Source organism: Chiloscyllium punctatum, chromosome 3 (assembly GCF_047496795.1).
Source record: "Chiloscyllium punctatum isolate Juve2018m chromosome 3, sChiPun1.3, whole genome shotgun sequence".
NCBI lineage: Eukaryota > Metazoa > Chordata > Chondrichthyes > Orectolobiformes > Hemiscylliidae > Chiloscyllium > Chiloscyllium punctatum.
In genome coordinates, this window is record NC_092741.1 from 44,724,268 (window position 1) to 44,748,568 (window position 24,301).

At 39.2% G+C, this 24,301-nt stretch overlaps 1 protein-coding gene across 3 annotated transcripts in view; it reads left to right on the forward strand.

Annotated features, from left to right (window-relative positions):
• Nucleotides 1–24,301, forward strand: part of pdss2 (prenyl (decaprenyl) diphosphate synthase, subunit 2) — a 179,343-nt gene that overhangs the window by 67,901 nt on the left and 87,141 nt on the right. For 2 of the 3 annotated variants that reach the window (XM_072552602.1, XM_072552609.1), the window contains exons 3-4: nt 9,085–9,219; nt 22,695–22,893. In XM_072552602.1, the coding sequence (XP_072408703.1) occupies nt 9,085–9,219; nt 22,695–22,893 (334 nt within the window). The remainder of the gene's footprint in view (nt 1–9,084; nt 9,220–22,694; nt 22,894–24,301) is intronic. The other variant, XM_072552611.1, reaches the window with a different exon arrangement.

Below are 24,301 nucleotides of genomic sequence, written 5' to 3' on the forward strand. Positions count from 1 at the left end.
ACCACCTCTATGCCACATGGCAAGGTGCATAACCTCACAGTTGCCCACATTATATTTGTCTACGTGATTAACTGTCTGAATCCCTCTGTATATTGTTTGCATCAGCCTCACCACTTGGCTTACTACTAGTTTTTATCATCTGCAAATGTGGTTATAGTCTACTGACTTGCTTCGTCCACATTGTTGTTATATGTTGTAAATAATTGTTATTCTAGCACTGATCCCTGTAGCACTCACTACTTGCCATTCTGAAAATGGCCTCCTTATTCCAATTCTCTGCCCTCTATTAGATAGCCAATCTATCCATGCCAATATACTACCTCCAACATTGGGCTGTTATCATTGTCAGTGGTCAAGTGTGTGGTACCTTATCGAACAATTTTTTAAAAATCAAAATATATTACATCCATTTCTTCCCCTTTATCTAGCATGCTCAAAGAATCCTGGTAAATTTATCAGACATGATTTCTTTTATAAAGTCTGTTTGATCGTATTATGTATTTCTAAATGCCCTGCTGTTACATAATTTATAATAGATTCTAATATTTTCCCAATAACAGATAATGTTAAGCTAACTGGTATAGAGTTACCTGATTTTTTGCCACCTCCATAGATTAGCCATGGGAAATGCAGGGTTACAGAGATATAGTAGTGGGGAGAGGATCTGGGTGGGATTCTGTTCGGAAGGTTGGTGTGGACTCAATGGGCCAAATGGCCTGCTCCCATGCTGTAGGGATTCTATGATTCTCTCTCTTAAATAGAGATATTACATTGACAGTTCTCTAATCCTTTGGGACTGTTACAGAATCTAAGGATTATTGGAAGATTGTTACCAGCATATTCACTATCTCTGTAGCTAGTTTCTTTATTTCATGGGATGCATCCCATCAAGTCCAAGGAACATAATGGTCTCCAGTGGTTTCCTTCACACTTTTTCTTTAGCGATAGTTATTATGTTTATACAGGGGCCAATTAGCTCAGTTGGCTGGATGGGTGGTTTGCAATGCAGAGTGATGCCAACAGTATGGGTTTGATTCCCAGACTGGCTGAGGTTATCGGAAAGTTTCCTTCCCAACCTTTCCCCTCACCTGAGGTGTGGTGACACTCGGGTTAAATTGCCACCAGTCATCTCTCTCTCTATTGGAAGAGTATTCCTGTCATCTGGTAACCCTTTAGCTTTTATTGTATTTATTTCCTCCTTTTGCCCTTGATTATTTAGTTACAGTGGAATACTGTTAGTGTCGTCTACTGAGATGCAAAATACTTACACTCCTTCCCATTTCCATTTCTTTGGTATTCTCTACTCCAAGGATGTGGTAGCTCAGTCATTGGGTATATTTCAAGTAAATTTCTAAATATAAAGTGATATGGGGATAGTGTGGGGAAAAGGCATTGTATTGGATGATTTAGATGTGATTGTTTTGAATTGCAGAGTAGGTTTGACAGACTGACTGGCCTATTCCTGCAATGTTGTTCTCATTCAATGTGTTAGCATCGTCTTAAGATTATTTCCAAGAGCAGTAAGAGTCAGTTGTCTTGTATAGGACTGGAATCTAGAAGACTGGTAGGCCTGGGTACCCGATAGACCAAGTAGGTAGTGGTGGTAAATATCTGTTTCTTGAAGGACATTAGTGTGAAATCATGATCATTTTGTGAGTTTTTCCTGAAATCATCAAAAATTCGAAGTATTTCTCTAACTTGTCATGGTGCAATTTGAACTCAAGACCCTCTAGCACTGTGGTACGTAAGTCTTCCTGACATTTGGCACCTAACACCTACATCTTACTGCCCTTGTTTCAAATACTTTAAAATCCACTTTTTGCCCAAGCTTTCAAACATTATCCTAAACTTTAATCCATTGATTTAGTGTTCTTTGTGATACATTGGGATGGTTTGTATGCTGCAAAATGTTGTGACAGTGGAAATTGCCTTTTTACACCTCCATATACTGAGACAAAGTTGTAATTCAGGGATCCTTGTGTGTGTTTAATTGAAATATGTTGGGAATGGTGAGTTTTGTGAGCCTGACAGATTTTTTTTTAAGAAAAGCTGTTGTGATGGATTCAGATCCCTGTAGCTGCGGTATGGCAGTTTAACCTAATTTGAATTGTTAGTCTTTTCTTCTATATTTCTGTCTCATGGTGAGTCACCCAACTAAACTTGAATTCCTTCTTTACTACTCCAGGCTGATCTGTTTACATCTAAATCCCATATATGGCTTTGAACTGCAAGAAGTGCATGGACATGATTGACTGTTTCAGAGGGTTTTGTGCTTTCTTTCTTTACAATGCATTGCAATGAAAATTGGAAAAACAATCAGAGGTGTGAGTTGTGTAATGGTTGTGGCTTTAAAGCCTTTTTCTTTGAACTTTTTTTTTGCAGCAATAATTCTGCTCAATTTTTTCATAATACCAAAAAATATTAAAGCTTGTTATTGAAGCAAGCATTTGTGGAAAGCCATGTTCAGCCTGTGTAGCACATGAGTAATTGCAACATACATCAAGTGGTCTGAGCTAGAGTAGGTGGCGTGATTCACTTGTCTTTTCCTTAATGATTCCCCAGATTCGGGCCTGAATTTTCCCAGGGGTTCCATGTGATCATTTTGGTTATTGAATTTCCATAATATTGCTACTTAAACAGAATATTCTGTTGTTTCATTCAGCCTACTGTGGGTTTTTTAATGGTTTAATTTTACACTCTTGCTTTTATCCATGCATTTGTTAACATTGTTTCATGATTCTTCATTAAGGACCAGTGAGATGCTAATTGATATATCCCTGTTTTACAGATAACACATGTGCTGTGCCTTGGCTCATCAAATTTTTTTTGTCATCCTTTGGGATTTAATTTATCATACTTTCTCCTCAGTATAATGTAGCTGCTAACACCCTTAACCCATAAATTATGATATACAACATATTATTTATGATCCCAGACTAATAGAAAAACTTAAAATAGTTCATTTTATAACTGTATGGCTTCTGAAGAGCATGAATCAATGAGAAAAGATGGTTTAATCTCAAATATTTAATGAGCAAATTTTACGTGATTTTAATGTGAAAATTTCACTTTCCTTATAAGATATAAGGAAAGTGAGAGTAACATTTTTTAACTACTTTATTGAGTGATCAACAGACACTCACTCATGGTGTAAGGTGGACTCTGATACTGCTGTTGTTTTGAAATGTCCAAATAAAGTCCAACAGGCAAAGCTCATCCTAAATACAGCAATGAGTTCACGGGATCACAGAATTGTTATGGTGCAGAAGGCAGCCATTTGGCACATCATTGCTGCACCTTATGTATTATGTGGTGCCAATCTTCTGCCTTATTGCCATATCTCTGCACACAACTTCTATCCAAATAATCAGCCAGTGTCCTTTTGAATGCCTAAATTGAACTTGGCTCCATTACATTTCCAGACAGCACATTCCATAACGTCACTACTTGCTTCATAATAACCTTGTTTTCTATATTGCTGTTGCTTCTTTTGTGCATCACTTCAACTCTCTGTCCTCTGTACAAGTGGGAACAGCTTCTCGCTATCTACCCTGTTCAGTCCCCTCACGATTTTGAAAACCTGCATTAAATCTGCTCTCAGCTATCTTCTCTCCAAGGATAACAGGCACAACTTCTTCAATGTGTCATCAAATCTGAAGTTCCTCATTTCTGGAACCATTCATGTAAATTACTTCTGTACTCTTTCAACTGTACTTACATCTTACAGTGGTTAGCTCTGCTGCCTCACAGCGCTAGAGACCCGGGTTCAATTCCCGACTCAGGCGACTGACTGTGTGGAGTTTGCACATTCTCCCTGTGTCTGCATGGGTTTTCTCCAGGTGCTCCGGTTTCCTCCCACAGTCCAAAGATATGCAGGTCAGGCTAAATTGCCCATAGTGTTAGGTAAAGGGGTAAATGTAGGGGAATGAGTGGGTTGCACTTCAGCGGGTCGGTGTGGACTTGTTGGGCCGAAGGGCCTGTTTCCACACTGTAAGTAATCTAAAATCTAATCTAATCTTTCTTATAACATAGTGCCTGTAACTGTACACAGCTCTCTGCCTGAGGTCTGATAAGTATTTTCTATGAATTCAGCATTATCTCCTTGCTTTTGTACTTTCTGCCCTGATTAATAAAATCAGGGACACTGTATGCTTTATTAAATGCTCTTTCCACCTATTGTGCCATCTTCAATGATCTATGCACACTTACACCCATGTACCTCTGCTACTGTCCATCCTTCAGAATTATATCTCCTATTTAATTTTTCCTTGTGTTCTTCCCATCAAAGTGTATCACCTCACACCTTTTGGCATTGATACTCATCTGCCTCCTATCCAACTATGCCATCAACTTGACAATGTCTTTTAAGTGTTTTGCATCATTCTGCTCACAGTTTACAATTCTCCAGGTTTGGTTCCTTCTGCAAACTTTTTAAATTGCTCCCTGCACACCAAGATCTCGATCCTTAATACAAATCAGGAAAGGCGAAGGTCCCATGGGAGCTTCCTCCATCCCAAAAAGTATTCATTGATCATTGCTTTCTATTTTTTTGTTACCCAGCCAGTTTTGTGCCCACATTGCTGCTGTCCTTTATATGCCACGACCTATAAGCTTCCTCAAGTCTATTGTGTCTCACTTTATCAAATGGCTTCCCTGTATGTCACTTCAGCAGTATTACCGTCATCGACCCTTTTTGTTACCTTTTCAGAATGCTCCAGCAAGTTAGTTAAACATGATTTCTCCTTTAGAAATCCATAATCAACCCATCTTTTTTTGTATTTGACTACTCATTTTTTCCTCGAATAATTGTTTCTGTATGTTTTCCCGCCACTGAAGTTGGTCTCTAATTACTTGGAATATCCTTGCAACCTACCTTGAATAAGACTGTGATGGTTGCAATTTGTGCAATTTGCAATTGGCAGAAACCCAACTACAAAGGAACCTCGATTGTTCGAAGGACACGGGCAGGCAGTATTTCTTTTGGTTAATCGAATTCCAGATAATCGAATGCGGGATAACATAGTTTAGCTAAGCATCAGGACCTTGCAATCCTGTCTGATAATCGAATGCTAGATATTCAAAGTTCCTCTGTATACCAATAATCCCATATAATCTAGTTTCATTGGCTTCTCCTGTAAGCCGACCTTGCATCCCCTACAATCTGGGATGCATTCAGAGTTGAGCAAGAGCAGGTCACATAAGATAGAATCTTTGATGCATTTATCGCCTATTGTGCCAGAAATATTCACATTTCGTGAAAGAATCATAAAATGACGAATTGACTTGAAAGAACTGTACATTCATTTTGTTTTATTTTTCCGTTGGGAGAAACACTTCACTTCAAATGATTTGCTTCATTTTTTTTTATTTCCAACCTCGAACAAATGCTATTTTTCTTGGTCCAATGTATTTTCTCCTGAGCTTAGAGTGTTACCAGAGGTAGGCAGCAGAGTGGAGCTGAGATGAAAATCAGATCAGCCATGATCTTATTTAATGGTTGAGCTGGCTCAAAGGTCCAAATGGCCTGCTCCTGCTCCTAATTTGTTTTGAATAATTTTGTTATTTCAATATTAGTTTATTTTAAGGGGAACTATTAAATTTGTTAAAACTATAGAATGAATAGGTTAAGCAGAAGCTCATTTCTCCATATGTTTTGTTGTGTTTCGACCTCTTCTCAATAGATGAGGTTAAAACTGTATGATAGATGCCCTAGAAATAATTGCTAGAGACTGTCCACTTTGTATGATTAATTTTGTAGTGCATGACTTACGATAAAAGATTAACCCATATTAATTTTGCTTTTTGTATGAGTATCTTGGGATAATTTTGTCTTATCATCTATTTTTTGTGGATGATTCTATCCACTATTTACATTGTGTAATGCAGAATGCATTGACCCCTTCATTTAAAGCAATGTGTCTAAAAGTCCTGACCTTCAGCCCAATTTTTAAAATTCCTTCTCTGAATAAGGGCATTAATGGCTGGGCCAGCATTTATTGCTCATCTTTAATTGCCCTTGAAAAGATGGTGGTGAGCTGCCATCTTGAAATGCTCTAGTCTATGATGGTCGGTACACTGCAATGATTGTAGAAAAGAAGTTTACAAATTTTGATCGAGCAGCAGCAAAGGAATGATGGTATAGTTCCAAGTCTAGATGATGTGTGTCTTTCAGGGCAACCTGCAAGCAATAGTTTTCACATGCATCTGCAGTCCTCCGCTTGGGAGGCAGTGGGTTGTGGTAATGTCAATGAGCTCGCATGGCAGATGGTGAAACTTGGATTTAGTAAAAATCTGGAATTAAAAGCTAGCCCAGTGACCGTCATGAAACCATTGTTGATCTTACAAACCATCCAGTTGACTAGTGTGCTTGAGAAAAAGAAACCTCTTATACCTACCTGGTCTGGCCTGCATGTAACTCTCCGCAATGCAGCTGACTCATTATTACCATCTGAAATGGCCCAAGCAAGCTAGTCAGATCAAGGGACAATAAGAGATTGGCAATATGAACAAACTTTAAAGAAAACTTGATGCCTGGAAAAACCTTTTTGTCACATTGCTTTTACATTTTTTGCCAATTACTTTTACTCTATGCCCTGGATCCTTTCATGTTTGTTGCCACACCTAACAGGAAGCATGCCTTATTTTTAAATTAATCTGTGGGCATAATTGGCTGTATGAATATTTATTGTGCTATCCCTGGATATCGTTGAGCAAAGGTGGCAAGCTGCCTTCTTGATTTGCTGCAGTTCATTTGGCATAGGTAGACTAATAATTATGTTATAGAGAGAGTTGCAGGATTTTGATCGAATGACAGTGAAGGATCGATAAAATATTTCCGATGGTGAGTGACTTGGATTTGGAAAGTGCTGTCTAAGGGTCTTGGTAACCTTCTGCAGTGCATCTTGTAGATTGTATACACTGCTGCCACTGAGCATCACTGGTGAAGGGGGTGAATGTTTGAGTGTGGTGCCAAATAAGCAGGCTGCTCTGTCCTGGATGTTATTAACCTTCCTGAGTGTTGTTGAAGCTGCACTCGTCCAGGCAAGTGGAGTCCGTTCCATCTCAGTCCTGACTTGTGCCTTGTAGATGAGGACAGGCTTTGGGGAGTCAGGAGCTGAGTTACTCACTGCAGTATTCTTAGCCTCTTATCTGTTCTTGTAGTCACAGTACTTATATGGCTAGTCCAGTTTGGTTTTTAGTCTGTGGTAACCCCCAGGATATATATATATGAGATTCAGTGATGGTAATTCTATTGAATGTCAAGGCGTGATAGTTAGACTCACTGTTGTCCGAGTGGTGCTCATGTTCCTTACCACTTGTCACTTCAAACCTGGATGTTGCCCAGGTCTTGCTGAATTTGGACATGGACTGTTTCAGTACCTAAGGAGTTGCAAATAGTGCTAACCATTATGTGGTCATCATTGAACTTCCCACATTGATCTGACAAGAGAGAAGGTTATTGATGATACAGATGATGGTTGGACCTTGGAAACTAACCTGAAGAGTTCCTGAGGAGATACTCTGGAGCTGGGAAGACTCATCTACAACAACAGCAACCATTGTACTTTGTGCAAGATAAGATTTCAACCAGGAAGAGTTTTTCCCCCGATTCCCATTGACTCTAGTTTTACTGGAGCTCCTTGATACCACAATGGGACCATTGCAGCTTTGCTGTAAAGGGCAGTCCTTTTCACCCCACCTGTAATATATATGATCAATTATAGAATCCCTACAGTGCAGACCACAGCTGCACTGACCCTCTAAAGAGATCCCACCTAGAAATACCTGCCCCATCCCTGTAACTCCACTTACCATGGTAAACCCATCTAGCCTGCACATCCTTGGACCCTGTAGGGTGATTTAGCATGGCCAATCCAGCTAATCTGTACATCTTTGAACTGTAGAGGAAACTAGCCATGATTTCCTGAGTGGAGAGGCAGGCTTCAGGGGCCAAATGGACTATTTTTCCTATTTTCATTACTGATAACAGTTGCTCCCTATCTAATGGTTCACAATACCTCCTCATTTTGAATATCTGTTGTTCCCAACTTCAAATATGCAGCAAACAAATCAGTTAAAATCCACACTTTTGATTAGTTTTGAAATAGTTTTGTCTAATCTATAACCATTGTCAACTAAGCAGAATGTGTTTAAAATAATCTCACCTAAACAAATGTCGCATATATCAAATTCTGCCCATTACTTTTGAGTAGTGTATTAAGCACAAATTTCTAACAAAATTGACATAAATTATATAGTGTACAGAAAGTTCAATTGAACTAGATTTTTATAGTGAGAAACAAATTTTAGCCAATTAGCATCTAACTTATAAGTTTCTCCTACAGAAGGCATGTTCTGTACAGTATAATGTTTTTGGTTACTTGAGGTTGTATTCAACATCTTTCCTCCTGACTTGACTAGTGGTACAACCTTTGCAGAATTGCCTTTTTGTAATCTTTTTCTACTCAGCAACTTCTGTGTTCTCTTTGACCTGTTTTTCTAATCAACCTCTTCAGAGATGTCATTATATACCTTTGAAGCAAGTGGGACTTGAACCTGGATCTCTCAGTCCAGGGATAGGGCCATGGCCACTACCGCTGCACCATCCTGTTAGAAGGGAGTGGAGGCCAACTCTCTTGATACTTTCAAGAAAGAGATAGATAGAGCTCTTAAAGATGGTGGAATCAAGGATTATGGGGGTAATGCAGGAACAGGATACTGTTTGTGGATGATCAGCCATAATCATAATGAATGGTGGTGGTGGCTCGAAGGGCCGAATGGCTTACTCCTGCACCTGTTGTCTATAAGGTTGGTTTTGAGGGGTGAAGATGTAACCTTTTCACATTCACATGGTAGGTATGCCATCATGGTTCCAAAAACAATGAATGTACATTAAGTATATAAAATGAGCAAAAACAATAGATATGGCTATATATTTTTAATTGGATACTTCAGGATCTGCAAAGTGTTGATTAGCCTGAAACCCAAATAACTAGTGTTTCATTATGCAAACAGTTGGAGTGAAAATGGAAAGGAAGAATTTGTCAATTTATTTCTCAGTAAATGTTATTTCTGATTTTGTAGGGGATTTGTCTACGACAGCAGAAACAATCTTCAGCTGCGAGGTCTTGTTGTCTTATTGATGTCGAAAGCAGCTGGACCTGGCAAAACAGCTGATCCTCTACTTGAAGGTGACCTGGTCAGTGGAATCTACCCCAGGTATGCTTTACTCAACTGATGTCAGTTGCTGTTCGTCAGCATGCTTTCAGCATACTCAGAGGTTGAGTGCATTGTTTTTTAAATGGCTTTTCCACTTTTTAAACTATCCCTACCATTCATAGTTGACTATGTTTCTAAAGGAGCATAATAAGATCTTCAGAGTTTTGGTATCTTCACTTATTAATCCAAAGCAAGTAATGAGAGTAGTGTAGGCAGATAGATTTCATGTATTTTATGAGGACAGGAGCTAGATAACATTTATGAGGGTGAAAAGAGCAGAAGGATGTCTTCCTTGGGTTAGATGAAGAGACATAGAAGGAGGCTTATGTAAACCTTCAAGGCTGGTGAGCTGAAAGGTCTGGTTCTATGCTGCGCAGCATCTTGTCTGAGAGGCGGTGGAGGGGGGAGCACAGACGACACTTTAGCATTCCCAGTTCTTTGAAACTGACTGTGAGGGAATATGTGAAAATAAACTGAATTGCCTGGTGGTGTTCTCTCATTCGTTAAGGCGAAGCTAAATGAGTGTTTATGGGAGAACACAATGGAAGGATATCTTATCAGATGAGATGACAGGAGGCTTAAATGTAGCAGAAACACAAAAGCCAGTTGGGATTAATGGTCTGTTACGGCAAAGCACCATAGTATGACCAGGAACATCCCAATGCAGCTATCACCCATCACCACTTGTACTTCTACATTTTCCAGTTTGACCAGGCTCTGCATTTCTTGCTGGGAGGTCCTGTTCAGAAATGTGGAGTATGGCTGATATCAGAATTTTTCATAGTGCAAGGTCATTGGGAGAAGTCAAGTCACACTTCTTTTTATGGTACTAGCTGCAGAATTCTAGTACATCGTTGTTCACTAAAACGTTGGCTGAGAATTGGTGCTCCAAGCACTAAGTTTGGCTGCAGATGTCCTCAGTGGCAACTGATTGCTCATCTCAGCCAATGAGAGAGTTCATTGGGTCAACCTCCATTTAGGTGGTTAAGAGCTGAATGGTGAGATTAGATTACAGTGTGGAAACAGGCACTTCGGCCCAACAAGTCCACACCGACCCGCCACCCACCCATACCCCTACATTTGCCCCTTACCTAACACTACGGGCAATTTAGCATGGCCAATTCACCTGACCTGCACATCTTTGGACTATGGGAGGAAACCGGAGGAAACTCACGCAGACACGGGGAGAATGTGCAAACTCCACATAGTCAGCCGCCTGAGGCGGGAATTGAACCCAGGTTCTCTGGCGCTGTGAGGCAGCAGTGCTAACCACTGTGCCACCGTGCCACCCACACGAGCTTCTTGGTGAATCATTGGCCTCAATGCTGAAGTTCTATCATACTTACCAGAAGCTGCTGGCCAAACACAGGGTCCTGGAGGCTGAGTTTTTGTGGGTTCCAGCATCAGGAAGATAAGCCATTTTCTTTTGGGTTTCATAGTGTGATAGTCTTGTGGAGTGAGGAACAGGAGGCAAGGGCAAGAGGATGAGATTCAGACCAAACTCTGTTGTCCCCCCTGCCAATGGAGGCTCTTCTCCACCTCTTTCCCCCCCCCCCCCCCCCCCCCCCCCCCCCCCACCACCACCACCACCATCACAAATCATCCACAGTTCTTAGCCTTTACATTATCACACAAAACAAAAAGTGTCAGAAGAGATGAAAAGACCAAATAAAACGAGGAAGCGAGTGTCTGAGGTATGCAGAGTGAGAATCCTAGAAAACACAAAACAAAAATAAAGATGGAAGAAAGGCGATAATGGTGGAATAAAGTGATGGACAGTTAATTGAAGCTGAAACTGTATCAAATCCAGATAGATGCAAAATTAGGAGATAGAATTGGAGCTCCTCTTTGAGGTAAGGGCAGAATCTGATTGATTCGAGTTGAGAAACAAATGTGAGTAATTGTGTTAGATCTCCAAACAGAGGGACAGAGGAGCAAATCTCAAGCAAAGTCACCGATGAATGGACCAATAGAATGGTGGTACTAGGGGAAACCTTAACACTCAATTGGGATGATGTCAGAAATTTGTCCCCTTTCTTCTTCTGTGTGAACAAGTATTCATGAGGATGTCTTTGACCAGTGTGATCCCCATTCACTTGGGAAGGGAGTATCTGATCCTGGAGAATGAGGTGAGCCAAGTGTCTGTGGGAACACTTAGCTAAGATTGATTACAACATCATATGTTTTAGATTAGCAATGGAAAAAAGTGAAAAGCAATCTAAAGTAAACGTTTAAATTGGAATAGGCTTAACTTCAGTGGGATGAGCAGAGGCCTAGCCAGGGTAAAAATTTATCACAAACTAACAGGGAAAGCCATGGGACCAATGGATGATCTTGAGGAGGAGACATTTCAGATACAGGTAGTTACATGTCAGAAAGGTTAAGTAGTAGGAGAAATGAGGCAGAACTCCTAGGTTAATGGGGCAAAGAGGGTAATATATCTTTGGAGACACTAGGCATGGCTGGAATTCTTAATTAGTGTTTTTTCTAAGTGTTTACTAAAAGGATGCTGGTGAAATATCAATCAACATACAGATGATTGATGTAATGAATGGGGTGAAAAATCTGCTTGTCCGTTATTTGTAGCAGAAATGATAGCAATACTAAAGGAGTGACAGAGATCAGGAGAGAAGCAAATCTGGCACCCTTATTCATGAGTGTCATTTCTACTAACCACAGGCCTGTCTGTTTTAAGTCAATAATGGGTAACGGTTTGGAAACAATAATTGGAGCAAAGAAAATGTGGCACTTGGAGAGATTCGAGATACTTAAGGAAGTTCAGTACGGATGTTTGCTTCACAAATCTAATTGAACGCTTTTGATAAGTAACAGAGCACTTTGTTGAAGGGAATTCAGTGAATGTTGTAAAAATGGATTTTAAAGAAACATTTAACAAAGTACCACATAAAAATCTGATAACAGAATTGAGTCTGAGGAAATTGGAGAATCATAGAATTGTAGAGTGCAGAGGAGGCCATTTAGCCCATTATCTGCACTGGCTGTCCAAAACAAGCATCATAACTTTGTGCCATTCTCCTACTTTTTCTCCATACCATGGCACATTATTGGATGATTATTTAAGCAAAAATGCCTTCTTGATTGAACCAGCTTCCAGCTCCCTTCCAAGCAGTGCATTCCAAATTTGAACTACTCAGTGTGAAATTGTTTTCCTGGCCTTATAACTTCTCAGATTTCAAATCATTAAGTCTATGCCTTCTCAGTCTTGAACCTTTAAAGAGGAGGACTAGTTTCTGCCAACCTACTCTGTCCAGTCCCCTCATAATTTTGAAAACTTCTATTAGATCTTCTCACAGTCGCACTTTCTTCAAATAGAATGGTCTGTGCATCTCCACTTTATCCTTATAATTGGAGTTTTTTCATTTCTGAGGTCTAAAATGTCTCGTACAAGTTCAGCATCATCTCCTTGCTCTTGTATTCTATTCTCCTAACAGTAAAGGCCAGGCTGCTTTAAGCTTTATTTATTACTCTTTCCACTTGACCTGTGATTCTGAAATGATCTGTGCAGATTTACAATCGGGTCCCTTGGTCAGTGTCAGCAAAATGTTGGTTTAAGGATGGACAACAGTGAGTTTATAGCAGAGGTTTTTTTTCCAGACAGGAAGACAGTGTTCCCAAGAGTCACTGATAGAACCACTGATTTCCCCTCTGCTATAATGACACTAATTAATTGTATTCTTCTATTCATTCTTCCTTGTGTGGTTTCCCTCATTTTCCCTTCAGTGCATCACTGCTAAGTGTCATTGCCTATCCAATCTCTGCATGAAGACATTTCCACTGTTTCATATTGAATTCATTAGTAATTACCTTATATTCATGGTCGGTAGTTTTAGACACATCAGTAACTGAGATGCCATAATGAATAGAATTTTGTTTGAAACTGTATGTTCAAGTGGTGAAGGGGAACGTACCTTATAGTACAAAGAAATCCTTACCAGGAAAATGATTGGTTGTGGCTTCTATTAACTAGTCTTTAATAATGTTTTCTTTTTCAACAAGAATTCTACGTTAAATCCTTAAAAAAACAGGTAGTTATGTCAATAACGTATCCTGACAGGGTTTTAAAGCACCCGAGACTTACAATTTGTTTTGTTTCTTGAAGTCATTATAATGCTGGTACTTACACAACTTTATCAAAGTGGGTTGGGGTTGGGAAGGCCAAAATGCTTGTGAGCAAAAATGGAAGTGGACAGAAACACAACTCTTATGCAATGGACAATGACTTTGCAAGGCTTTTGAAACAATTTTGGATATTATTAATCTGAGGTAGTTTGCTGAGTCTGGGGTTCAATACTAGTCAGCAATGTTTACACTACTGTCAGAAACATTTTTGGAATGAGGTGGTTAGGCACAAACCATTTCAAGTGGTATCACGGGATACTTGGTTTGAGGAAATTAATTGAACTCAGTATATTAGATTGATTATCATTGTATAATTTGTTGAGGTTAGAGGATATTTCTCAACTGAATTCATTGAAATATTTTTTCACAGCTGAAGTATCTTGTGCAAATAACATTACAATAACATTGATTAGCATGCAAAAGTTAAATACTCAGTCTTGTCAAGTGAACTATCTTAACATACTGATGGTGAATGTAAAAGTTTCAAAAGGTCAGTGTTCAAGAGAGGAGAGCATCTGTTGCAAAGCATATCACGTTTTATTCATCTGAGCCTTATCGCTAGACACCACAGAACCTCAGTGTTCATGATTGAATGTGTTTGAATCCTTACATGAGACTTCACTGTTTTAAAATCTATTTAAATTTTAGAGGTGGGCGTGCACACTAAGCTTCACACAGTTCAATTTCAAGACCTCTGTTGTTCAAAAAGGGTGAAACATTCCAAAATTACTGCTTTAGTCTTGAAACGATTGAATTCTGTGGCGCGTTGCCCAGCTATGTACAGCTTCTTTTAATATGCTCTGTTACCCATTACTTAGAATAGACTTGGTGGAAATAAAGTATATTATTCTTGGCACCAGTGAGCTGTACCATTCAGTCCCTAAATATTACCAGCTTTGAGCACGGTTCACTTACTGAATATTATATAGGTGCCATGTGCCACTGCAATTTCAAGTTGTTATAAGCAATTTGTTAATTTTCTGTAAAGCCCTCCAGAGAGTTTTAATCGTGGCTGCAACAGGAACTGACTGATTTCTTCCAGTCCTTTTTCACCACTAACGTCATGATTTTTTTCTGTAAAGTCTTTGTTTACTTTGGAGTTTCTATTCCTCTGACTGCATTGACTCCATTACGCTTTCCCTCATGCCTAAATGTGAAACATTGGATAGCCTTTGTGAAAGTTAAATGGAGGAACCATGTTCCCTCACATGTAATTAATTGTGAATACTTAGTTTGAGTACTCTTCTATGTAAGCATATTTTAATCTGTGTCACATATACAGCCGTAACACATTCTGCAAAATGCTGTTTTACCATCTTAAAAATATGTACTGTATGTAAATATAGGGTTTAGGGATTGATGCCATTTTATTCATTAGCTCAGTAGTTCTCATACTGTGATCCTAGGATCCATAGAGTGTCTTTTGTGTGTGGGGGGGGGGGGGGGGGGGGGGGGTCTATAAAATAACATGAATGCGGAAAACCAGGAGCACACTGAGCAATGTACAGCGAGCTGCAGTCTCACCTTGGAGAGGACCATGAATGCAGGAGAGCATGAAAGTACATATTTGATTTTTTAAATCTTTGTTCTAACAGTTTCTTATGCAACACATATGTAGTATGATAATTTAGATTAGGGCAGGAAGTGGTAATTACTAAATTATTTCAAAACCAGCTCTTCAGCAAAAAAGTTTGAAAATCACTGCTTTAGCTGCTCAGTTTTCTGCCTAATTGACACTTATGGAAGAGACTCATTTATATGCAACCAAAACATTAATAGTCATGGATCATGGGTCATTGCATTTTTTTAAGAATTGCCTCGAGGAGCATGTTTGCTCGCAGAACTGAAATGATGCTTTGGATAAGGGTTTGAAAATTCGGCTATGACTTTTAAGTGATTCTTTAGTAGAGGCCTGTTGATCTTTATCATTATACTAGGATAGCTATGTATCAGCATTTCACTCTCAATCCAGCGGTAAGATTTATTTAATCTTACTGTTTGCACTGCTTGAAAACCATTGAAGTTTTTTTTCTTTTAAAGGCAAACCTTGAGGATTCGTGTCACACCTTGACACGAAAAATAATATTTGGGTCCGCAGGTCTAATGTTGCTGTTTAATGAGAGCATTCACCTTTATCCATTCTGGTCTACTAACTGATCTCCTCTGCCAGTGTGCGTAGTAAATGGAGATCAAATATGATTTCAGCTGGAACAAGATTGAAGGTCACATGATACTTGAAAACTACACAGGTGTGTTTCAGTCCACATGTTGACATTTTATATTTTGTCCTTATGGTAAGACAACACAAGTAGTTTTCATTATAAATGTGGACATCAGAATACATAATAAAGTTGACAACATGTAGACATCAGATAGTTAATATTGGTAAGGTATTTGTCATCAGTAATATAAAATGATACATTTATCACTCATTTCTTAATAGTCATATTTCTGTTATTGCCATCAGATTAATTTTCTGTGTTACGCTTCAAACATTTTTGTTTAAGTATCCGAGGATCACATTTTCTTGAAGCCAGGCAGTCTTTGCAATCATATTTTCATGAAAAAATACAGAACGAAAGTCAGAGTTGTGACTAATTGATTATCTTAAGAAAAATTCATTCATTGTTCAATGGCAGGTAGATATTAAAGGAAAACAGCTTTAGCCAAGTACATTTTGTAGTACATGGCCTCATATTGTCCTACAAAGCAGCTTAGCATCTAATCTATCTTGAGCAAGAGCATGGGATATACCTCACTGGTATATTAAAAAGCAGTACGTTACACCCACATGCACATCACTCTGCATGTGTCAGACTTTAATAGCGATACAAAATTGTTTGTATAAAAAGTCACATACTGACAGCTGCTTAACCAACAAGAACTTAATATTGTATTTGCAATCTGAGTGGTCTTTGCTCATGTTTATCTAATTTATTTAATTCAGATATTTTACTTTTAAAGAGATATTGCTTTATTTTTCAGCACAGCAATGCATTGTATATTACTTTGGTTAAGACTATGTTACTTTCATATCGACTGCTTTCATTATCAAACATCTTGCTATTGTGCTTCTGGTGCTCTGGACCCAGTAGATTTTCTCATTTTTCCAGATTTGCAGGGACATAGTAACAAAGTGAGTAACATAAATCAAGTTAAGCTGAAATGTTAAACTTTTCTCTTCTTATGGATTCTGTTTGACCTGCTAACTATTTCCAGCATTTTCTGATTTTAATGCTGTAATCTATAGCTGTTGCACTAACTCCTAGCCACTTTGTTGCAACATGGAACTTCTGTGAGAAGTCAAAGCAGAGAGGGAAAAAAATTAAGCATAGCTTGTCAAGTGGCAACACTGTAGAACACAGAATCGACAAGTAAAGTCAAGGGGAGAAGTGTGCTGACTGGTTAAGAATTAAAACTATGTCATATGGACCATACTGTTGTCAGCAAAATCCATTTACCCAGCTGTGGCTGTGAAGGTGAGGATGTGTCATGATATCAGTGAGCTCCTCCAGTTATTAAAATTGTAAAAAAAGTGTAGTGGGCATCTCTGATGTGTTTTGTTTCTCACCCTTCATTTCAAATTGTATCATTTGTTAGCTTTTGCTTCAAAGTTTGATTACAAGAATGACAACTAATATTTATTACGATAACTGTTCAAATGCTGAGTAACGGAGTGGGATCTTCATTATTTGCTTATTTCCCATTCATGATTGCATAGCCAACGTTGCAGCAATTTTGGGAAGTTATAAATATGCAATTCCAAAAAGAGAGGATTTCAGACAGGAAGGTTCTGCCAAGACTCCCATTTTGGAAGTGGGCAGTCTGAGCAGATTGCAGCTGTGTGTTCCAGGCCACCTGCAGCCTGACCTCCTGTTACACAGGCTGCCTCTGGGACAGTCAGAGCATCCCTAGACTTACCATCACATCTGTTACTTCAGTTGATGTGGACGGAAGTGGGATGAGCAGTCTGGATATATATTAGAGCACTCCCAACAACAAAAAGCTAGGATGGAGGGATTTTTTTTTTAAAAATCTGTGACTGATTCTGCCAATATGAAAGTGGTTATATTTATCAGTTTAAAAAAACCCTAAGGAGCCATTTTGGATTGTGAGGGATTCAACTTAAATGATGTGATTATGACATAACCAAAATGACTATTTTGCACGATGCAAGTTTCTGAGTGTCAGGGAAATAACCTTGAGTTGTTTTATCTGATTTATGATGACATTGGTGAAGGACAAATTTTGCCTGAGACACTGGGAGGACTGTCTGCTCTCAAGTATTTTAAACTCCACCTAAACCAACGAAACAAGCCAATTCAAATCAATGCATCACTGAAATGTCAACCTAGGTTCAGAAATATAGAAACCTAGAGGTATTTATAGCACAGGAGGAGGTGAATTCTGTGCTGTCCAAAAGCAGAGTTATTTAGTCAAATTTCACCTAGATCTTAGTCTGTTGTTGTGGTTCTGTTCACCGAGCTGGGAATTTGTGTTGCAGACGTTTCGTCCCCTGTCTAGGTCTTAGTCTGTAGCCTTTTAATTTACAGTATCTCAAGTGCATATTGAAGTGCTTTTTTCCTAAAATGCAATAAGAGCACCTGTCACGAGACAGGCTGAAACTCACAAACTGTCGACGTCAGGGGAGGTTTACTGACTGAGTCAAACTGGCACTACAGTAAATGCCAAATTGCTTCACTTAGTAAAGTTACAATGAGTACTGTTTGGGTTTTTTGTAAGGCAATAATTCAGGATTAAAATGCAACAGGAAAAAAACTTGTCTGTTATAGCTGCCTTTGCCAAAAGAATGTTTCCTTAATTTTCTTCATTATTGGTACAGTTTGCTTTAATTAATAGAACCTGATTAAAATTCACTATTACAATAGCTTTTTGGGGGGTACTCCTAAATTTAATCATCAGATTGGTTAACCTTTGTAATCAGTGGCACCATGAGGCCTTTTCCATTTCCTGTAAATCTGTTCCTCCTCTTAGGCATATTCAAGATTCTGCTTCCATTGAATGTGGTCCTTTACATTTTTCTAGCAACTTTAGTTAGTTTCTCCTCTTTGTGTTATTAATCACTTCCGTGTGAAGTGCTAATTCAGCTTTAGAATTGATCAAAATGTCACCCTCATTGAGGAGGAACTTTGAAGCTCATGAATCCAGGTTTAAAGCATGGAGACTGAATGACAAGGATATAATAGCATTAGGTTTGTTAGGCTCACAAGATCACACTGAAGCAACTTTATAATAGTTTCCTTAAAAGAAAAAGGCCTGAATTTCTAAGGGGTGGAGATCTCATGCAGATTGCCACTCTGCCATTTGGTTTTTTTGAAAGGGGGAAGCTCTGAATTTAAGGAAGGAGCTTCCATTTGGAATTCCTTTAGAAATGCAGAGCTGTACTTCCATGCGGAGAATTCTTTCATAGTGCAGGACCATCAGAGAAAGGCTAATCATGGTCCAATTTCACAACAATCTGCTGCTGTGCTCTGCCATTTCGAAATCCAGGCAGCTACTGTGACAGGAACTACATAAGGTTAGTGAGATGTTAGGGTGCTTTGGAGGGCGTCGTGACAAAGGAATCCAGGTAAATAATGCAGCGTTTAGTGTAGCTAGAAGTGGGTGGGATCTATTAGGTCTCCTAGGGAGAGTGGTGTTGGTTTGGTTGTTTGAGTTCGGAGTGGCAGGGCAATTGGGGAATGTGCCCAGCAGTGGGGCAAGATGATATGTGTCCAGTATTGGGGGAAGCGGGTATTGGGCATGGAGAACTTGGGTTGAGAGAGAGATTATGTTGGTGGGAAAGGGGATGCAGTGGGGGAAGAGGGGTTTCTAGTGGCAGGGAAAGAGGGGGCTAAGACATGAAACAGGAGAAAGATGTGGCGTGTTCAGTAGTTTGGAAGTGAGTGTTGGGTTTGGTGATGTTGAAGGTGTCATGCATCTGGCAGCAGTACAGTTGGGTCTCTCAAGCTGAGTATGGGGTTAGTTGATCAGTTACTCAGGAGTTAGAGTATGCATTTAATGTTATACTGAACTGGCCCCTGCATAGTCAAAGTAAGTAACTCTCTCATCCCTGTGCTTCAGTAGTTCTGACCATTCCTGAATATTAATATTTGGTTTCAGTCAGGAACTAAATCATCACAAGCTCTTCTGCCTTTTTATTTACTTATCGTTTGGGCTGATCAGGGATTCTGTTACTCCTTGTTCAAAACCAGTACCTCTCCTAACCTGCATAGCACAAGATCATTGTTTCATGTTGATATTTATTCCATCAAGAAGGCAGCCATGCCATATTATATATGATAATCCGCTTTATAGCAAAAGGTCTGCATCCCAGCTTCGTAGTCTTATTTCCTACATTTGATTATGGTCGACAACTACAATACAAAGCCACAGAACTTTGTGGGTTCCTGGACATTTCCTTTCTTGGATGACACATTTTATAAATTAATGACGGCAGTATGTTGCTGTGCATACAGGAAAACAATTCAAAGGAGAAAAGTAAATGTTTCTTTTGCAATCTCCAGTAACATCAACCGATTACTGATTTGGTTCTTACAGGTTGAATTGAGTAAATTATTCCATGCCTATTAAATGCAGGGTCACTTAAGATTGACGAATCACAGTTTTGCTGTAGCTGACTAACAGTGAGATAGAGAATATGCAACATGGGTGTGGAGGATCTAATAATGGACTGCTATTGGAAAGCATTTGTGTTAAAGATAATATGCACTTAAATGTAGAAATGTTAGCCATTCAGTTTTATGGTCATAGTTTTTCCAGAAATCTGTTAATCACATGTGCCTCTGTAGCAAGCAATTCTTATGCAAAACAATTGTTCCATAAGTTTCTTCTGTATCTTTGTTTTCCACAGAGTGAGATCTATTTAAAAACTATTGAAAATTGCAGTTTCAACATCTGCACCAGTTAGACTACTAGAATGAGATATAATCATTCATTGTTTACTTGAATTATTGATGCTGAATTTGAAGGAATCTTGAGAAATTATTTGATTAGTTTTTTATTCAATTCACAGGACTGAAGTGATCTTGTTTATATTAACATTTCTTCAACATAATTAACACTGATATTTCATACATTATCCTGTGAATTCGTTACCTTTCTTGTTAATGTAATACTGTTAAATACTGGTAAAACTGTTGCTGTAACCGACATTGTTGGGAAATTATGATCTCTGATCTACAGGTAGTCTGTTGCACATAATTATTTAGCCTTTGTTTTGTCTACAGTTTTGAGTTGAGAATGTTGAGCTGTCTCTTCTGTTGGAAATGCTCAACATGATCTTGCTAAACATATTAAACACTTTTTTCTATGTTTGCAGAAGATACATTATTGAATGAAAGTAGTTATACTGCTGCTGAGAGGCAGCTTTGTGTAATGCAGTCTGCGCCTTCAAGGCCACAAAGTCTGTTATAATTCAGCATGTGTATTTTTAAGCACATCCTGAGATCAATTGAGGTTAAAACTGCAAAGAGCAGTTTACAAAAAAAAGTTTCAAGTAACTAATTGTGATGGTTAGAAGGTATTTCTCCAGATCTCGGTGACCCACTGTGGCATTGCTCATGGTAAGGCAGGGGAACAAAATAAATTTAATGTAACAATTGGAGATCCTAATGCAGTATTGAGCCTTTCATCCAGTTCCAATCATCATGAAAGAGCTTATTGTTCCATGAACAGGATGGGAGCCAGACAATTTAAAGCAATAAATGCTCTTGTTGAAAGAAAGAGTATAAGGATAAACCCACATCTACTAGCTAGTCAGTTCGTTTCCTATGTTGGAAAAGCATTTTGACACAATAATCTGGGACAAAATTAGCAATCATTTGGACAAGTATGGGTTAGTTAAGGAAAACCAGAACAAACTTGTTAAAGGGCAATTGTGTTTAACTAACTTGGTTTAGTTGCTTGTTATCATGCAGTTGATGTGGACTTCCAAAAGGTGCTTGATAATGGTAGGCTTGTCAGCAACATTGAAGCTTGTGATATAGAAGGTACAGCAGCAGCTTAGCTATAAAACTAACTGAATAACAGCAAACAGAGCCATGAATGAATTGTTGGACTGGAAGAGAGAATGTAATGGAGTTCTTCCTGGGTCATTGTTATTTCTTGCAAAATTTACAGAGGACACCAAGTTTGGAATTATTGTGAACTGTGAGGAGGATAGTGATAAATTTCAAAAGGACACAGTGGTGGAATGGATGGGCACATGGTAGATTAAATTTAATGGAGAAAATCGAGAGAGGTGTTTTTATAGGATGAATGAGGAAAGGCTGTATAAAATAAAGGATGCATTTCAAATGGACATGTAAGAACCACAAGACTTAAGGACATTTGGGTTAATGTGAAAGTTGCCGTAGAATAAAGAGTGGCACTTAGTTGTTGGCACATGGGTGTTATGGCATCCCCACAAGAGTGGTTCTAGTCTTTTCTTAAGAATGTCAAGATTCTCTCTTTGGCATCTAAGGATTAGATTAGATTACTTACAGTGTGGAAACAGGCCCTCCGGCCCAACAAGTCCACACCGCCCCGCCGAAGCGTAACCCACCCATACCCCTACATCTACATCTACCCCTTACCTAACACTACGGGCAATTTAGCATGGCCAATTCACCTTGCCTGCACATCTTTGGAGTGTGGGAGGAAACCGGAGCACCCGGAGGAAACCCACGCAGACACGGGGAGAACGTGCAAACTCCACACAGTCAGTCGCCTGAGGCGGGAATTGAACCCGGATCTCTGGCGCTGTGAGGCAGCAGTGCTAACCACTGTGCCACCGTGCCGCCCACTGCCACCGTGCCGCCCACATTCTGATGCCAGGTACCCCTCCATCTATCCAGACCCTTTCTGATCTATTATGTGTTGTCTTCTCCTGGAATGAGAAAGGGAAAGATTCAGTGAGGTCAATTTGGGTGGCATAGCTGGTATTAGTGTTGGCATAGGTGGTTGAGGTGATGACGTATCTCAGGTGACTGAGTAGGCAGTACAAAGTCGTGCGGGGTGAGTGGTATGGAAGTTGGAGGCAAGATGAGAGTAAGTGAGAGAAGATGTTGCAGGCAATTGTGACAGAGGCAGAGCATGAGCTTTTCTGGGGTGGATGCAGTGGCAGCGATAGAGTGAGTGAGAGGTTCTAGCAAATGTGCAGTGGAACAAATTAAATCTTTATGTTGCAACCATGATAGGATTCTATGATCACTAATCCTTTCTGTGAAATGCTTGAAGGACAGTGATGCCCCTTTAATTTTGGGTTTATAGGTGGATGAGGAATTGTTTGGGAGCTTTGATGTGTAAGTAATTCATTCTGCATTTTTTTTTAGTCAGCGAAATCTGGCTGAAATTACAGAACTGATCCACACAGCTTTTCTCGTGCATCGCGGAATAGTGAATATTATGGAAGTGACTTCGTCCCATGGATCATTGAAGGATATGCAGTTTGGCAATAAGATGGCAGTCCTGAGTGGTGACTTTCTTCTGGCAAATGCGTCTACAGGTCTTGCTCAGTTACAGAACACTAAGGTACTGAACTACAGTTTTGTATAGCTTGTGTAACATAAATGAGAGCAGAGTCTTTACATTGCAAATTGTATGTTAATTAAAATCCCATTTCAGGACATAACTATGTGCATTGTAACTACTTTACAAACATCTGTAATAAGAAGGAGTCATTTCTATGTTAATTTGGCATAAAATGCAAGCTGTGTAACCACTGTGGTAAATTGTAGGCCACTATTCTACTGATCATTTCTCTCTGCAGACAATATCAACAGTGGGATCAATCAGCTTGTTAGATTTCAGTTACCTTGGCACCTAAACTCTCTCATCGTTTTATTTGTTTCCTTTTTCCACTCCTAACACTTTTCTTAAACTTGATTTTTTTCAACCAAACTTGGGACATCTCTGCCAGCATCTGTTCCTATTTGTTTGTCTTTAAATTATCACCCTAACTCCATACATTGCTATTTCCTCGCTATCCTTTTAAGTTTCCTAAAAATTCACCTTTTTGGCTATGTATGGCAACCTCTCATTTGGATCAGCATTTATTTTCCTAGCAATGCTTTTAAGGAGGCAGACAGACCTTTAAGTCTCGTCTATTGCTAGGATTGAGTTGCCAATTGGAGATGCATAGAAACTGGACAGTAACACTCACCTAAATTAAATGACAGCTTCCTACGTGTCATATCACGTCACAGTGTGACCTGGATGATCAGCTTATAGAATATTATGAAGTTTGTGTCTCATCAATAATGCAGTTCGTAGAATGACCAAAATAGAGGAGGTCCTTCAGCCCGACTTATCTGTATTGGTCTTCAAAGATCTGTCTATTGATTTGTGTCTTGTAAACGCTGGAAAGGCCTTGAGGAGTCTGGTGGTGAGCTATTAACTGTATGGTTCTTTGCCTCTGATTTGCTCATGTTATCACATATTTATATGGCTACTCCAGTTGAGTTTCTGATGTATTATAATCCCACGCTGTTGATGGTGATGCCGTTGAACGTAAAGGGATGATGGTTACATTCACACTCGTGGAGATGCTCATTGCCTGGCACAAATGTTACTTGCCACTCATCAGCTCTAGCTTGGCTATTATTCAGGTCTGGCTGTATTTGGACATTGAATATTCTGCAATCATTAGTGAACATCCCTGTTTCTGAGCTTACAATAGAGGGAAAGTTAGTGATGAATCAGGTAAAGGACAAGGACATCACCCTGAAAACCTCCCGCAGTGATGTCTTGGGGTTCAATTGAATCCAGTGACCACAACTATCTACCCTTTTGTCAATTATGTCTTTAGTTGGTGATTCCCATTGACTCCAGGTTTACGAGGACTCCTTAATGCCACATTCAGTTTCTGGATATGGAGTAAACCATTTAGGATTGAAATGAGGAGAAATCTCTTCACCTCAAGAGTGGTGAGCCTGTGTAA